Source organism: Chanos chanos, chromosome 6 (genome assembly GCF_902362185.1).
Source record: "Chanos chanos chromosome 6, fChaCha1.1, whole genome shotgun sequence".
Taxonomy (NCBI): Eukaryota; Metazoa; Chordata; class Actinopteri; order Gonorynchiformes; family Chanidae; genus Chanos; species Chanos chanos.
In genome coordinates, this window is record NC_044500.1 from 4,872,547 (window position 1) to 4,887,360 (window position 14,814).

Genomic DNA, 14,814 nt, shown 5'->3' on the forward strand with positions numbered 1-14,814 from the left:
ATGACAAATGACAGCCTGACTGAGCTGCATTAAATACTTAAGTGAGTTCCCACTTAGTCTGTCTTCATACAGATTACACATGAATTAGACCAGTTTTTAACAATACGTTATCATTAGCATGCGTAATTATAAATAAAGCAGTCTTTAAACAGCTATTAAACAGTTATTCACACAAGTCATTGACCTAGTTCATGTTTACAGGTTTGTAGATCAGGATCAGCAGATCTTGTTGGATTTGAATCAGCGTCTCTAAAATGAGTCTCTGTGGAGAGAATGAGGAGGTCACTGCCCCTGAATGCTCAAAGTAAGTGATGATAATTCAGAGATACTGAGTGGCCTGTCTGTGTATGTGTGTGTGTGAATGTGTGTGTGTGTGTGTGTGTGTGTGTGTGTGTGTGTTATGTGCTGAAGCCCAAAGCATCAGGAGACATATTTCAGTGAGGCTTTCCTCCTGACAATGGTTTAAAAATTAAACATAGTTAAATCATGTGTATTATACATTTATGACCGAAGCGATGCCATAAAGGAATTTAATGAAGTAGCTCATTGACTTAGTGAAAACCTGGGGATGTTATAATGTTTTTTTTTCCCCTTTTCTCAAACTTAAAGCATAAAATAGTGTTCTGGTTTCTGTATGTGCATTGTCCCACAAAAGTTACTTCCACCATTCCTACTGTTGTTAACGACCTGAGTCTGATGTTCCGTCAACAGCACTAATCCGGACAGGTTAGACAGTGAGTCCAGGGAGATAAACGGAATAACAGAGGATGGTCTCAGCGATATGGAGGAAGCATGCTCCACAGACAGAGGGTAGGAAGACAGCTTTTGACTCTCACTGTCACTTCAGAGAAGGAGAAATCTAAAGACTTGTCTATGAGAAACACTTTTAGCTCTTTTTGTTCTCTTTTTAAGTGTTTCAATTGAAGGGGAACATCAGTGTATCAACGATAAAAAGTAACAGACAGAGAAAAACAAAAAAAAACAAACAAATGAAGCAGAAAAAAAACAAACCTTGCCTGAATTTTTGCCACACAAGCTGAAAAAAAATATTTGTAATGAGTCATGAAGGCCTCAATGGAAAATCTATTGGCTTTTACTGTTTACATACTCAGTTAGTAATGATAAATGAATATATGAGATTTAGTATATAAAATATATCTAGACCTTTAGACTTTAGCTAGAAGCATTAGCGTGTTACTGCTTACACTTCACTTTTCTGTATGCTGTGTTGTGTATCTCACCCTCGTAGCACCATCTTACAAAATTGTTTTAACAGTGAACATAGATCAAAGTAACTCTATATGTTACAATACACACTACACAAATGTAAAATTGATATATTCTGTGTTTTTGTTGTTACATCACAGATATAAATCTGCATTGGCTGAGACTGAAGTCTATAAGAGATTCAAATCAAATCTGAGGCAGAGGTTTCAGTGTGTTTGTGAAGGTTTAACAAAGCAAGGAAACCCTACATTTCTCAGTGAGATCTACACAGAGCTCTACATTATGCAGGGTGGAAGTGAAGAAGTCAACAATGAAGTCAGACAGATTGAAATGTTCAGGAGAACAGAAACAGAGGACACACCAATCAAATGCAATGACATATTTAACCCCTTACCTGGACAAGACAAACCCATCAGAACTGTGCTGACAACAGGAGTCGCTGGCATTGGAAAAACAGTCTCTGTACAGAAGTTCATTCTAGACTGGGCTGAAGGGAAAGCCAATCAGGATATCCACTTCATATTTCCACTTCCTTTCAGAGAACTGAATTTGATGAAGGACCAAAAACACAGTCTGATGGGTTTACTTCATGGCCTTTTCAGTGAAAGCAAAATATTTGACAGCAATCAGCATAAAGCTCTTTTCATCTTTGATGGCCTGGACGAGTGTCGACTATCTCTGGATTTTCAGAACAATGAGAGGCTGTGTGATATAACAGAGTCAACTTCAGTGGATGTGCTGCTGACAAACCTCATACAGGGGAATCTGCTTCCCTCTGCTGTCATCTGGATAACCTCCCAACCAGCAGCAGCCAATCAAATTCCTCCTCAATATGTTGACCGGGTCACTGAGATACGAGGGTTTAGTGACAAACAGAGGGAAGAGTACTTCAGGAAGACAATCACAGATCAGGACCTGGCTGACACAATTATATCTCATCTGTGGTCCTCAAGAAGCCTATACATCATGTGCCACATACCCGTGTTTTGTTGGATTTCCGCCACTGTTCTGGAGAGAATGTTGGATAAAGCAGAGAGGGGAGAGATTCCCACAACACTGACTCAAATGTACACACACTTTCTGTTAACTCAAATTAAAATCCGAGAAAACTGCAGTGAGAGCAAAGAGACAGACAAAGAAATGATTTTCAAACTCGGAAAATTGGCTTTTCAACAGCTGGAAAAGGGCAACCTGATCTTCTATGAAGAAGACCTGAGAGAGTGTGGCATTGATGTCAGAGAGGTATCAATGTACTCAGGAGTGTTCGCCCAGATCTTTAGAGAGGAGTTAATGCTGGTTGGGTGCAAGGTATACTACTTTGCGCATCTGAGCATTCAGGGGTATTTTGCTGCTCTGTACATTTATGTCTCTTTTGTCAATAGCAGCAGGAATGTGCTTGAGCAAAGGGGATTGTCTAAGCTTAAAACCAGCATCAAAGATGAGGCTCAGTTACATCTAAGTGCAGTGGATCAGGCCTTGAAGAGTGAGAATGGACACCTGGACTATTTCCTTCGTTTCTTACTGGGTCTCTCACTGGAGTCCAATCAGACTCTTCTCGAGGGTCTGCTAATACAGACCAAAAGCTGCTCACAAAACAAGAAAGAGACAATCAAGTACATCAAGAGGAAGATCAGAGAGACTACATCTCTATATAAATCTATCAATCTATTTCACTGTCTGGATGAACTGAATGATCACTCTCTCGTGGAAGAAATTCAGCATTACCTCAAGTCTGGGGATCTATCCAAAACAAAACTCTCATCTTCTCAACTGTCAGCTTTGGGCTTTGTGATTCTTACCTCAAAAGAGGAGCTGGACGTGTTTGATCTTAGTAACTATACAGTCAGGTCATCGATCACAGGAGATGAAGTTGTTTTGAGGTTGTTGCCAGTGGTGACAGCATCCAGAAATGCAAAGTAAGTTTCATTCATGTTATGGTACACAAACTCTTCTTTCAAACACTTAACAGAGCACTGACTTCAGTCAGAAAAGTTGTTAATCTTGGTGTTAAGACAGGCGGGATGTTTCGTAATCAATAGTCATTGCAGATAATAGCAAAGTTTATTATTATTATTATTATTTTTTTTTATTATTATTAACAACAATACTACTATGACTGCTAGTAATAATAATAATAATAATAATAATAATAATAATAATAATAATAATAATAATAATAATTATGATAATAATAATAACAATAAACCAAAATTGTGACGGAGAGCCCAAACCATAAAGTGCAGAGCCTAGTGAAATTTAACAGGTGAGTTGGAATAATAATATCATAACCACCACTCAGACAAAGAAATTTACCTACAACCACCAAATCTGATACTATAAAGCAAAACAGTAAACTATTGCACTGAATGGTTTTGCACCCCCCCCCCCCCCCCCCCCCCAATTCCTCGGTCTAAGCAGAGTAAATCTCCTGCTACCCTTATTACTTCTGCTATTTTTCTAATTATTTTTTTAAACCTAATTTCTCTCTGCTTAAATCTCCCCCTTAATTTGTGTGTATGTTTGTCTGTATGTGTGTGTGTTGGGGGGGGGGGGCATAGGGGGTTTGTCACTCTTTCTTTCTTTGTAACTAAACTGTTGTGTTAGTTGTATGACTAACATTGTGATGTATAACTTTTAATAGGCTTATTGACTGTGCTCTGACAAAGAAGGGTTGTGAAATTCTAGCCTCTTCTATCAGCTCAAATTTCTCCTGTCTGAGAGAACTTGACCTGAGTGTGAATAATCTAAAAGATTCAGGAGTGAAGCTGCTCTCTGCTGGACTGGAGCATCCTCACTGTAAACTGGAGAAACTGAGGTAAGGTCACTTCTTTGAGAGTCACACATGACCTATTCTTCACTTAGAATACATTCTCTATTTGTGAGTTTATAATGGAGATTTAACAGGGCTTCACTGTGCAGAGAGACAATATTAATCAAAAACTTTAAATGATAAATCTTTAGTTTTGGAGATGAAGTACAGATTAGTTTTGTTCTCTTTGTCACAGAGAAGTGGAAAGAAGATATTTGTGATGTTAAAGAGATTCTACTGGAATCATTAACACTGAGCTGTAGTTATGCTTCAGTGCATGCCTGTGTGTGTATACCTGTCTCTGTGTTCTGTGTGTGTGTGTGTGTGTGTGTGTGTGTGTCTGTGCTTGGGGGGGAGTGCTGAACAGGAGCGCTGAACCAAAACAAATTAAAGACTTTTTTCAGTTCAGCACTTCCGTGCTTAAATTAGAGGCATGCATGCATTTTGACAACACCGGTGATGGGCTGTAAATCTACAGACACAGAGGCAAATGGCTTTGTTGTCTGTGTTTGTGTCTTTGTTTTTGTGACTGAATAAATATGAATGTAATATTCAGATATGCCATTTTTTTCAGACTGACATATTGTAACCTGACCAAAGAAAGTTGTTTAGATCTGGCCTCAGTTCTAAACTCCATCTCCTCCAATCTGAGAGAACTGGACCTGTGTGAGAATAACCTGGGAGATTCAGGAGTGAAGCATCTCTCTGCTGGACTAAAGAGCCCTCACTGTAAACTGGAGATACTGAAGTAAGATCATCTCTCTGAAAGCCATACATGGCCTGCTCTCCATTAGTGAGTGTATTGCATCAAAATAAAACCCCTTCAGTCTGTAGACAAATATGATTCACTATAAACATTTGCACATTGCCAAACTTTAGTCATCTAGACAAATGTGCAAGTCAATGTTTCAAAAAGCATCTAAGGCTTGATGTAACATCTGATTACTTGTATCAAGGTCCTGGACTTTTTAAAGGCTAAGCTAATGAGTTTCAACAAAGATGTTTTCGAAAAAGATGTGTATAAGAGGAAAAAAATATTTACAATGTGCTCACAATTTCTTTGTTATATAGTCACTGAAGTCTTCTTAAGTGATTTAAATAAGCAACGCAGTATCTTATGAGTTTTAATGTGCACCAATAATGCTGGTTTACAGATATTTAAGGCGTGATGCGTAGACTGATTGAATACTTTGACTTTAACAATATAATGGTTCACACACACACACACACAATTTAATTACATTGGAATTTTACCTGTGTTCAGGAGGAAAGTCTCACTGAAATATGATTCCTGATGCTTTGGGCTCCAACAACACATAACACACGCACACACACATGCACACACATGTGCACACACACACATACAATGTCTGCAAGCACACAGCAGAAATAAAACATTGGTCATAATACACCCAGCACCAAGAGCAAGTGCTGTATTTTTGTATTCGATTTCGATTTCGGAAATAACTGACATGAAAAAGGTGTCGCACCTCAGTCTGACCACAAGAGGATATAAGACTTCAGCACTCCAGTTATGCGTATTAGTTTATTTTTTTTGCACCTGTGTCTTGATATGTAGATCGTCAAGTTCCCTGTTTGTGTCGCACCTCAGTCTGACCACAAGAGGATATAAGACTTCAGCACTCCAGTTATGCGTATTAGTTTATTTTTTTTGCACCTGTGTCTTGATATGTAGATCGTCAAGTTCCCTGTTTGTGCTTGCTCCTCAATCAGTCTTAGATTAAACTAGTCTTGAGTTACTAATTCCCACCTGTCCTTTGATAGCCTGTAAAATTCTCTGGTTTTTAATCTACTCAATGTTTGGATTTTGTCACAAAAATAATATGTTGTGTTTGTGGTTATACCGGAGTCATTAACATTTAGCTGTAGCAGTGTGTGTTTGTGTGTCTGTGTGTACGTGTGCTTATGCTGAAGTGTTTTTCTGTCTTTTGTCTATTGATTTTTTCACTTCTAGTTGGACTTAAACCAGGACCACAAACCAACTCATTCACATTGTTCGGAGTAAAGTTTTCATTTGCAAATAGTGATGTCTATGATTGCTTTAATCTTTGCCCATTTATGATTCAGAGATTCTGATGGAAATTTTCTCTCTTTCGAAGTATGCACTACATGTGTGTTGTCCTTGTGCTTTTGACTGAAAACATACAAAAATAACATTCAAATGCACTATTTTGTTCCCAGGCTAGTAAGTTGTAAACTGACGGAAGAAAGCTGCTCTGCTCTGGCCTCCATTGTCAGACCAAACTCCTCCAGTCTGAGAGAGCTGGACCTGAGTCACAATAATGTACAGGATTCAGGAGTGAAGCTGCTCTCTGCTGGACTGGAGAAATCGCTCTGTGACCTGGAGACACTGAGGTAAGATCACAGAGACTCATGCATGATCTGTTCTTCACCGCAGCACATTCTCACAGCGAGTTTGTAGTTTGTCAAGAATATGCATTACTTGCGTGTACTGTTTGTTTAACTATCATAGCTTGTACATTAGAGATTCTAGTGGATAATGACACCTATTATAACATTGCACAAGACCTGTGTTACAGTTTTTATATCTGATATACAGCCTAGTTTACCACTCTGTTTGCTAATTTGTCAAATAATTAGTTGGCTAGATCTGACTTTATAAATTGCGAGTACTAATAAAGTACTTTCAAGTACTTTCTTTTATAAACTGCAAGTACTTCAACACAAAACTTAATGGTTTAGGCCTTTGATGTTCCACAGAGTGTGAAAAACTGTAGATATCTAAAGCTGCTCAGTGAGGACTATAGTCAGTTTAAAGTTTGTCTCTACTAATCCCTCTGCTGCCGTTTCATTACAATGTAAAAAAGTTTTGAAAAATGGCTGCAGTCCTACAGTTATAACTGTGAACCATACTGAGTCATCTGTTAAATTGTCTAAAAGTTAAACAAGTGTTATTTCAGAGCACACTTTCCCCCTGTTATTATATCTTTGTTTTCAAGCACTTGTAGGTGTCCCTGTCATATAATAATGCAGTTTTTGAAAATCAGATTGTAGTCCATGTCCCTCTTCTTTGTTGTCTACTCTGCCTTTGACTCCTCTCTCAAAATCTACTGACCTCTCTGTTCTTTTTTTTTTTCATTTAGAAACCTATCCTGTGTTGTCCTGTCTGTGTTCTCTCTGTTGATTTGCTTCATTTGTTGGCTTCACGGGATCAGTGGTTAGCACTGATGCCTCACAGCAAGAAGGCCCTGGGTTCGAACCCTGGCCGTGCCAAGTCCCAACCATCTGTCTGTGTGGAGTTTGCATGTTCTCTCTGTGTTTGTGTAGGATCCCCCTTCAGTTTCCTCCTACCATCAAAGAGGAGGAAATGTTAGGGTTAATACTCCTGTCAGTGCCCTTGACCAAGGCATCAGCAAAAGGAACCGGAAGTTGGTCCCTGGGCGCTGCACTGCGGCTGCCCATTGCTCCTAGTTTGTATATAAGATGGGTCAAATGCAGAGAACGAATTTCCCCACAGGAATTAAAAAAAGTACTTCTTCTTCACGCTGGTCTGTCTCAGTGACTGTCTCTCAGTGTATGACTGAAGAATGTGTATGTTCCATTTTGTTTCCAGGCTGAGAGGCTGCAACCTTACTGAAGAAAGTGGTCTAATTCTGGCCTCAGCTCTCGGTCCAAACTCCTCAGGTCTGAGAGAATTAGACCTGAGTAAGAATAATCTGCTGGATTCAGGAGTGAAGCTCCTCTCTGCTGGTTTTGAGAATCCCAACTATAGACTGGCGACACTGAAGTAAGATCATCTTTCTGAGTGTCACACATGACCAGCTCTCCTCAACCACACATTCCCTATTAGTTATATTTTTCCTTTGTTGTGTCTTAGACACACATATCAGCTACAGACATCACATTTTCAGTTTATCACAGAAAAACCCAGATCAAAAGGTCAGTACTATAATAGAAGATGTATTTTGTTATTAAATGTTTTAATATAAATTATTAGTAAAACCTCTCTGATATACAAGGAGGTGGTGACCATCTCTGTTCGCCAGACCATAGAGGGCACCCAGCATCAAAGACATTTAAGAACAACATTTGATGGTCAGCATTAATGTTAGAGTGAATGGGGCAAAAGAAGGAAAAGAAAAACAAACATGTGATTTGCTTCACTTGTTGGCTTCATGGGGTCAGTGGTTAGCACTGTTGCCTCATAACAAGAAGGTCCTGGATTCAAATCTTGGCTGTGCCAGGCTGAGTGTAAACCCCCGTATTGAACTCAGCCATGAGTATTGAGCTGAAACTTGTTTTTTTTTATTTTGTTTGGTCTCCAAGTCTGAATGTCCGTTTCCCCGTATCCTCACTGGACAGCCCTCTTCACGTGTCAATGTGAGGTGCACTTCTTCCTTTATGTGTAAGCCAGTAACAATACTTCAAATGTTGAAAAACTCTACACACATGTAATAGTTTTTGGAAATAATCACACATATATTTCATGTGGAACTCTTTGGCACATTTACTAAATTGACGAAGCTCACACAAATGTCAAATGTTGGAAAAATTGAAAAAGCATCACCATCTAGATAATAGGTGAAATGAAACAATTGTGTTTTCTGGACTGAAAATGTGCCCTTGTACGCATGTGCCTGTGGTGTTTTCTTTTCTTTTCTTTTTTTTTTTAGGAGATGAACTTTAGAGTGAGCTTAATATTCAGATATATAATTTTGTTTGCAGGCTGAGTAAGTGTAACCTGACAAAGGAAGCATGCACAGTCCTGGCCTCAGCTCTCACCTCAAGCTCTTCCAGTCTGAGAGAACTGGACCTGAGTGAGAATAATCTGTGTGATTCAGGAGTACAGCAGCTCTCTGCGGCACTGGAGAATTCTCAGTGTAAATTGGAGATACTGAGGTAAGACCATACCTCTTACAGTCATGACTTGCTGACTGGAACGGTTTTATTTGTAGTCATGTAAATGAAGTCCCTTGATAATGTGGACAGAACAGTTAATGTGTGTGATATATCAGTGCAGTACATTCCTTACTTATGAGTTTACAAATAAGCCTTGGAGTTGACCTAATAATCTGAAGATGTGGAAGGACATTTCTTTAAACTCTTTATTTAAACTCTTTCTTAGGTTGTCAGACTAAGCATTTAGACAATGTGAGAGAATTTGGCACTAACAGAGCTATATATTTTATGTGTCTCTTATTTTGCAATCATTCAAACAGATGAGTTTGTAAATTTATAGACCACATCTGGTACATACCTGGGAGTAAAAAGAGATGTGTTTCCAGATACAAAAAAAATCACTAATTGGCTCCTCCATGAAAAACAGGAGAGATTTTCACAGGCCATTTTGAATTTTGTGACCTTGCTCTCTGTGTGGGCATGTGTGTGAAAGAGAGAGAGATTCTGCATTGAGAAAAATGCCTGTAAATGATTTCTGCAACTGCATATAATGTGATCGTATGAAATATAAAGATTCTTTCTTTCTATGTCATTGTAAGGAGATGAGAATATAGTATTCAAATGATATTCAGATAACCCATTCTATTTATCTTTCAGGCTCTGGGACTGTAAACTGACAGAGAAATGCTGTGAAGCCCTGGTCTCAGGTCTTAGTTCAAACCCCTCCAGCCTGAAAAAGCTGGACTTGGGTAAAAACAGTCTGCAGGATTCAGGAGTGGAGAAGCTCTCTGCTGGGCTGAATAATCCTCACTGTAAACTGGAGATACTGAGGTAAAATCATCTCTCTGAGAGTCAAACATGATCTGCTCTTCACTACATCTCTGCACTCACACATTCTCTAATTGTTCATTTATAGTGTAAGGTTTTCCTCAGTATAAGAGTTTTAACACTTTCATTTGTAATCATTTAAAATTAAAATCATATTCACTTTGAGGATAGAATTTACCTTTGTGTAGTTAGCATATGTTATACATCAGTACAGAATAATTCTCAGTACGAGTTTACAGATTACTTTTGCAGAAGTTTCTGATTAGTATTTTCTCTTCATATTTCTGATGGAATTAACTGTCTGTATCTAATGTCATTATCAGTCTAACAGATGGTTTTATTCCTTTAGAAACTGTATTTAGTAAAAAAAAAAAAAAAAAAAGAGTAATACCACAGAGTAATACCACAACCTTTCTCTCCTCCATATAAAACATGAAAGATTTTATGCAGGTTAGAAGAAACAGAGAGATACAGCATTGAGTGTTGTAGATTTCTGCAGAAGTGTATGAGAATAAGAAATACTCTTTCTGCAGCACTGTATCAATGGGAGTATAATATTCAAGTGTACTCTTTTTCTTCAGACTGTGGAATTGTAAACTGACAGAGGGAAGTTGTGAAGCACTGGCAACAGCTCTCGGCTCAAACTCTTCCAGCCTGAGAGAGCTGGACCTGAGTGAGAATAATCTTCAGGATTCAGGAATGCAACTTCTTTCCGCTGGACTGGAGAATCCTGAGTGTAAACTGGAGAAACTGATGTGAGATCATCTTTCTTCGAGTCATAATAGAACTGCACCTCATTACAGCATATTCTCTAACACTGAGTTTACAGAAAAACAAATACAAAGAGAAGGTCAAAATAAAGCTCATTCAGCCTGTCAACAGAAAGACAATTAACTGTAAACATTTAATTGAAAATCTTTAGTCACGTAAATAAATTTGCAAGCCCACTTTCCAAAAAGCGTCTAAGGCCTAATGTAGCAGCAGAAGGCATGATAATCTGGGTTTTAGACCTTTATTCATTTTCAGTACTAAGTATCTTTAATATTACTTTTAAAAAACAATTATTTACTATTATCAGTCTTAAAAGTCGTTAAATCTCCCTGATGAGCTGGGTTGTTTTTTTGTCCTGGGCTGAAAGTCTGGAGAGTTTGACATTATTCTCTCTGCAGGCTAAAGTTCTGTGGGGTCACAGATGAAGGCTGTGCTGCTCTGGCTTCAGCTCTGAGATCAAACCCCTCCCACCTGAGGGAACTGGACCTGTACTGGAACAGAGTAGACAGTTCAGGAAAGAGTCTTCTTTCTACTCTGCGGGATGATCCAGGGTATAAGTTGACAAAACTTCGGTGAGTACTGATATATTGAAATGAGCTGAGACTTCTTGTCATTATGGCAAGCACACATGTGTTGCATCCTCAGCATTGACCAATTGGACATAATCAAAGTCATGTTTACAGTAATTTTGGGGCTGGCTTAACTACAATTTCAAACTTGATCCCTTGGTCTTGATGAAGTGTCTCTCTAAGACTGTTTTAAGATTAGAAATGTTACATTCAGCTCTCACTGTGTTTCTAGAGAACTCACGAACACACACACATGCATACACACACAGATTGATCAATTCATATGTTTCTGTTTATTTTAACTGTAAGGTTAGATTAGTATGTTTACAGTCAAAATGACAGTGTTCAATGAATTACTGATTACTTAATGGCTATTCTCTCTACATCCTTTAGGTTTTATTATAATCCCTGGCCTATTGACTGGGGTACAGCCATGATCAGCTGCTAGAGACTCATTGCCACGCCCTGGTTCTCTCTCACCCCCTCTGCTGGTGATTTTATGTTAAATTTGCACGTACACTTCTTGGTGTCTTGTTTCATGCATCATTAGTTGCACCTGTTTTTGGTTAATCTGGTTTGGTTCTGTATAAATGCTACTAAATGTTTCTTCTTTGGTTGTGTGGAATTGCGTTGTCAATGTGTTGTGAAGAAACCAAGAGTCTGTAAGTTCCAAGAAGTCTTTTGTTCACTCTGTTCGTTTTTAATAAAACTGGGAGACCTGCACATGCATCCAGAATCTCTCTCAGTCCATGACACTCATGAAATGAGAGTGTGTGTTTGTGTGGTGTTAGAAAATGCTGTAATTCAGTAAAGGTCTGAGTAACATCAGACATTCATAACACATTCTATAGAGCTGTGATTCTCAACTCCACTCCTGGGGGCCCACCGTTGTTTCGTCGTGTGGGTGTGTGTCTCTCTGCAGCTGTGCGGCGACGGGATTGGATTGGCGGAGACACGTGGGATTCTGTCGGTACCTGTAGGCTTCGGGGCAAGTTTTAAAAGATGGACAGACTCGGAGAGAGAGAGGAATGGACTGAGAGAGAGAGGAATGGGCTGAGAGAGTTGTTGTTTTGTCTCGTACTTGTTGAAGTGTTTCCTCCATGTCCCCAAACTTTAGTAATCGGATGTTAAGTCCGTCTTTAAAATTGTATGAGTTTGTGTCTAAGATCGTGTGTAGGGGTGAGCTGCCACTCTTTTTTGCTGTCATCCTTTTTCTCATGTTTTGGATTAGTTAGGGAGTCAGGGTAGTGCTTTGGTTAATGTCATTTCCCACAATATCACATCTTTGAGTTCTCTGTACATAAATATACTTTGTCTTTATTTTTATTCATTTATTTACTTTTTATTTAGGATAGGTCACTAAGGTTCACTCCCTAGTTAGTTTTTGTTTTGTTTCTTATTTTGGCCTGGGCACACCCCAATGCAATTCATTCTTTTCTCCCCCCCCCCCCCCCCCCCCCCCACCCCCCTCCGTGTTAATGAACCTGTAATTTTCTTTTGATTACAAAAGAATAAAGTTGTAGTCTTCTTTTGGTAATACAAAGCTCTTTGCTCTCTCTTTACTTTAGAGTAACTCACACTTTTTTGTTGTGCCCTAGTGCCCCTAGATTTGGAATGTAACAATGGAAAGACTTTTCATTTCAGTGACAAGAGTGCAATGCTGCTACCAAGAGTTTTGATGTCAAAACTTGGTCATTTCTGACCTTTTTCTGTGTGTTAGGAATTGTAGAAATAGTTCTGTCTACGACGGGCATTACGCAGTGGGGAGATGGAGTTCATTGGGGTCGTAAACATATTTCAGATTGGTTGTTAATAAAAGCTCTATTAATTTTTGTTAAAAGAAAGAAGAAGAACAGGTGAAGGCAACCGCCTTGTCTAGTCCTGCCCACGAGGAAATTTCTAATGAGAAACAGGAAGTGAGAACCAGACTCACATTATTGCTCTGGTCGTTCCTCATGTGTTCTCTCTTCTTCCTCTCTGTACTAATTCACATTAATGATGAAAGCTATACTGATATATCTTAGACACAATGGGCCTCATTCACCAACCGTTCTTAAGAAGAAATTTGGTGTTAAAACCCACTTATGCAGTTTTCTGACATTCACCAATGTTTTGTTATTTGGGATTTGCACTTACGCGCAATTGAGTGCCGATATGTTTGTGCAAAATAATTGTTTATTGCGTTTTCTTCAATTATACAGTTATATAATATTATAAAGTTTAAATTACAATATTATTTTTATCATTTATAATACTTTTCAATAATTATTTTATCATTTTACAAAGCATTATTGTCTTTTAAAATAATTAAAACACTTCATATAACATTACAGAAAGTAATGTGTTTGCACATGCTAATTCGGAACAACTGGCACATGCTTTGAGTTTACAGTGACGATTGGATTTGTCAATATAAGAACAGAGTTGTGAACAATTCTGTGGTTTAAGAACACGTCATGAATCTGATGTAAACTTTTTCTCAGGTCCTTTTTCAAGAGCAAATTAAAAAAAAAGAAAAAAAAGAAAAAAGAAAAAAAAAAACTTAGGGAGAAATTGGTGAATGAGGCCCAATGTTATTGAATTAATACAGCCCTTCACCTGAAGGGCAAGAGCAAAATTGTATCAGGTTCCAAATGATGATCAGGTTTCAAATGATGTCTTTAATTACGCCAATGTGCTGCATATCCGAATATGTTTATGGTAAAAAAATTAAATTGTGACACAGTTGTGAGTCATTAACAAACTGTTAGTTAAACATTAAACTGTTGGTTACTTTAAAGGTAACCTTCATCTGGGTGATCACAGGGACATGTGGGGACCTGGGGTGTAACAGGCAGGTCAGAATATTTGATCTGTTGACTGGTTGCATATGTCAGATTTATTGTATGCCTCGTTAGGCAGAGAAAAGCTGTTGCTCTCAAACACTGTCCACTTAACCACCTGAGTCAGTGCACTGCTGATAGGATAGATCAAACAGACTGATAGACAGATGGTTTGCACAGTGACTTCAGGCTCCCTTGTAAAAAATATTTTTTTAAAATACCAAAGAATAGTCCTTTATTTTGATACATGGCATGGATGCTTTTTTTCATAGTTTATTTTGATACACTTACAATTAGGGTATTTGGTATCTTATTTTGAAATACATTTTGATGTATCTTTGCCCATCCCTGCCTCTGTGCTCGTGAAAGACTATGTTTAAACATCCGTAGCATGACTGTTAACAGTATCTGCTTTGTGCTGGATTGAGAAAAGGAACATGAAACGGTAAGATGTGGTTAAATCCGTTATTCTGTGGGTACATACCCAATGAGGAATGGTAACTGAAAGGTACAAGTACCTTAAGCCCAGACTTAAGACCAACTGAATCAGTAAGTTTGTTATGTCTGCTGCCCACAGACAGAACGATTTACAACAGCTTTGTATGTCACTTGTCAGCAGTAGACTGTTGCCCCACGTACATGTGAAATCACAGATGCCGTTTCAAAGAATGTATTGAGGAGAAAAGGAATTGTTCAATTTTTTTTTTCATCTGCAGGGAAAAGGTGAGTATTTGTCATTAAATACCTGACATTTTGAATGAAAGAATATGGAATGAGACATTTTTACTCATTATTAATTGTTTTTTACAGGCTATGAGTTGTCTTTAATTCAGAGAAATCCGTCTTCTAAAAGACACATCACCATTAGTCCGTCCTCAGGCCGAATGCTGATTAACATGGCTTGTCT

At 38.3% G+C, this 14,814-nt stretch overlaps 1 protein-coding gene across 1 annotated transcript; it reads left to right on the forward strand.

Moving 5' to 3' along the window:
- The first annotated feature begins 254 nt into the window (after positions 1-254).
- On the forward strand, positions 255-12,065 carry LOC115814069 (NACHT, LRR and PYD domains-containing protein 12-like). Its single transcript, XM_030776789.1, has 11 exons — positions 255-304; positions 712-810; positions 1,368-3,143; positions 3,869-4,042; positions 4,611-4,784; positions 6,239-6,412; positions 8,744-8,917; positions 9,575-9,748; positions 10,327-10,500; positions 10,915-11,088; positions 12,008-12,065. The coding sequence occupies exons 1-11, from the start codon at positions 255-257 to the stop codon at positions 12,063-12,065; spliced, it is 3,201 nt and encodes a 1,066-aa protein (XP_030632649.1).
- Positions 12,066-14,814: the final 2,749 nt, after the last annotated feature.

Bases quoted from the DNA above. Each gene is read 5' to 3' on its own strand.
- LOC115814069 (XM_030776789.1), top strand. From the start codon at position 255: ATGAGTCTCTGTGGAGAGAATGAGGAGGTCACTGCCCCTGAATGCTCA. The intron at 305-711 runs GTAAGTGATGAT...TTCCGTCAACAG, and splicing joins ACTGCCCCTGAATGCTCAAA to CACTAATCCGGACAGGTTAG. The intron at 811-1,367 runs GTAGGAAGACAG...GTTACATCACAG, and splicing joins GCATGCTCCACAGACAGAGG to ATATAAATCTGCATTGGCTG.